Source organism: Gavialis gangeticus, unplaced genomic scaffold, assembly GCF_001723915.1.
Source record: "Gavialis gangeticus isolate Ggan-Ray unplaced genomic scaffold, GavGan_comp1, whole genome shotgun sequence".
Lineage (NCBI taxonomy): Eukaryota > Metazoa > Chordata > Crocodylia > Gavialidae > Gavialis > Gavialis gangeticus.
The window spans coordinates 10144152-10145818 of NW_017729005.1; the positions used below are offsets into that span (position 1 = coordinate 10144152).

Sequence of the window (1667 nt, forward strand, 5' to 3'; positions counted from 1 at the left end):
CCTCCTTTTTTACTATCCTACATGACAAACATAAAGATAAGTCCCTAAAATACATTTTAGTTGGCTTCCAATGTGAAGATGACTAGGGTTCTCAGTTTCTTTTCCTTAAGAATATGTATCCAATGACTTTATCTTTTGTGCTTCAGCTTTGAGTAAAGTAGTAATAATATAATTTTTTTTAGTTTTTTCATCACATTTTGTGTTATAAACTTTCTTATTCAGAAGCCATGTGATAAATAATGATATACATAGTGAACTATTTCCTTTTATCTACTATTACACCCATCAGCAAATGGTTGTAGCAGAGGCCTGAAATTATTAGCATAAACTTACAAAAGGTGGGAAAATACTGCAGGTAGTGCTACAGACTCCTTTAGGAACTCCACTGCTCCAGTGGGATTAGTTATATGAACTTTGCTTTTTAAATTAACCTCTTTTTCATCATATTAATTTGCATCAAAGCATTAAAATGAGCATCTAGGAAAGTAGCCAGTCCCTGCCGTATTGCGTAACCTTTTTAGCTTCCAGGAAAACATCTAATCTTTCTGGCCGTATTTAAAAAAAAATCTTTACAAACACTTTCTAATGAATTCACAAGGGAAGCAGCTGTCAGCAGGATGTTAGAAAGTCGTGTCTGAAAATGCAGCAGCTGGGTTAACAAACCTTGAAGCCCATTGGTCCTCTTGTACCTGGTAATCCCATCACACCCAAATCTCCCTTTTCACCCTATGGGGGGTCAATAAAGAGAGTTATTGATGGTGATCTTGAAAGATGTCATATATTTGAACAGCGGCATGTTCAGTGTTTGTGTTAAATGCATGATGTGCCTGTCTTCTACAACTCTCAAAGCAGTGTTAGTACAGTTAAGTCTAAGTTCTATACTAGCAGCCTATACTGCATAAAAGTCTCCAGAGGTTGGCTCATTTCTTTTATTATCATCTCCTTGGCCCTGTTTCTCTTCCTATGTGACACGTTTCAGCATTCCCTGACATGTAGGCAATTATCAGTGCATTTTTGATTCCATGGTGTTTACTGTCACAACCTAATGTGCCTCACCTACACCACTTCCGTGAGTTGCAATGACTGACGTTGGAGTCTGCTGGGATCTTCTTGATTTCAATTAATATATTAGTGTCTTGATTATGTTTATATTAGGTCTGAGAAATAAATCACCCTGCAGTGTTGCCTGTCAGCTTCTGATTCCTCACAAGGCTTTGTAGCAACTTTTCTGGCTGTTGTCAGCTAAGATATTGACCTTCTGAGAAAAGTAAACCACAGGGTCTATGCAGAATTGCAGCAGCAGCAGTCCTCGTAAGCAGATTTTTGTCTTTTGTATTTATTTGTTTGTTTATTTTTGCTCCCTGAAGAAGGAAGCTGCTTGGCCTTCATAGCCCTAGTGGTGAGCAAGATTTTCTTGCTGGCTGCAGCTTAGGCAAGAGTTAATGGAAGGGAAGAGGAGACTTGGCAATACTAAATGGAAGAGAAGAGATGTGAAGGACAGTGGAAACCTGGAAGAAGATTAATAGTGAAGGAAAGAGACAGGAGACCTGGAAGTGGAGAAGAGGAGAAAGCTGTCCAAAGGAGGTCTGAAGAAAGAAGACCTGGAAGTATGTCCATGGGAAAGGAGAGGCACTGATTAAAATAATGGTAATAGTGAATATGGGATA

The 1667-nt window shown here is 38.6% G+C and overlaps 1 protein-coding gene across 4 annotated transcripts in view; it reads right to left on the minus strand.

Moving 5' to 3' along the window:
- The window catches only part of COLQ (collagen like tail subunit of asymmetric acetylcholinesterase), a 108735-nt gene that overhangs the window by 43925 nt on the left and 63143 nt on the right, over window positions 1-1667 (minus strand). For 3 of the 4 annotated variants that reach the window (XR_002095899.1, XM_019508649.1, XM_019508651.1), the window contains one exon: window positions 664-726. The exons of the other annotated variant lie outside the window; for it this stretch is intronic. Coding sequence is in view for 2 of the 3 variants with exons in the window: in XM_019508649.1 (XP_019364194.1) it covers window positions 664-726 (63 nt within the window). In the remaining variant the exon portion in view is untranslated. The remainder of the gene's footprint in view (window positions 1-663; window positions 727-1667) is intronic. 4 annotated transcript variants of the gene reach the window in all.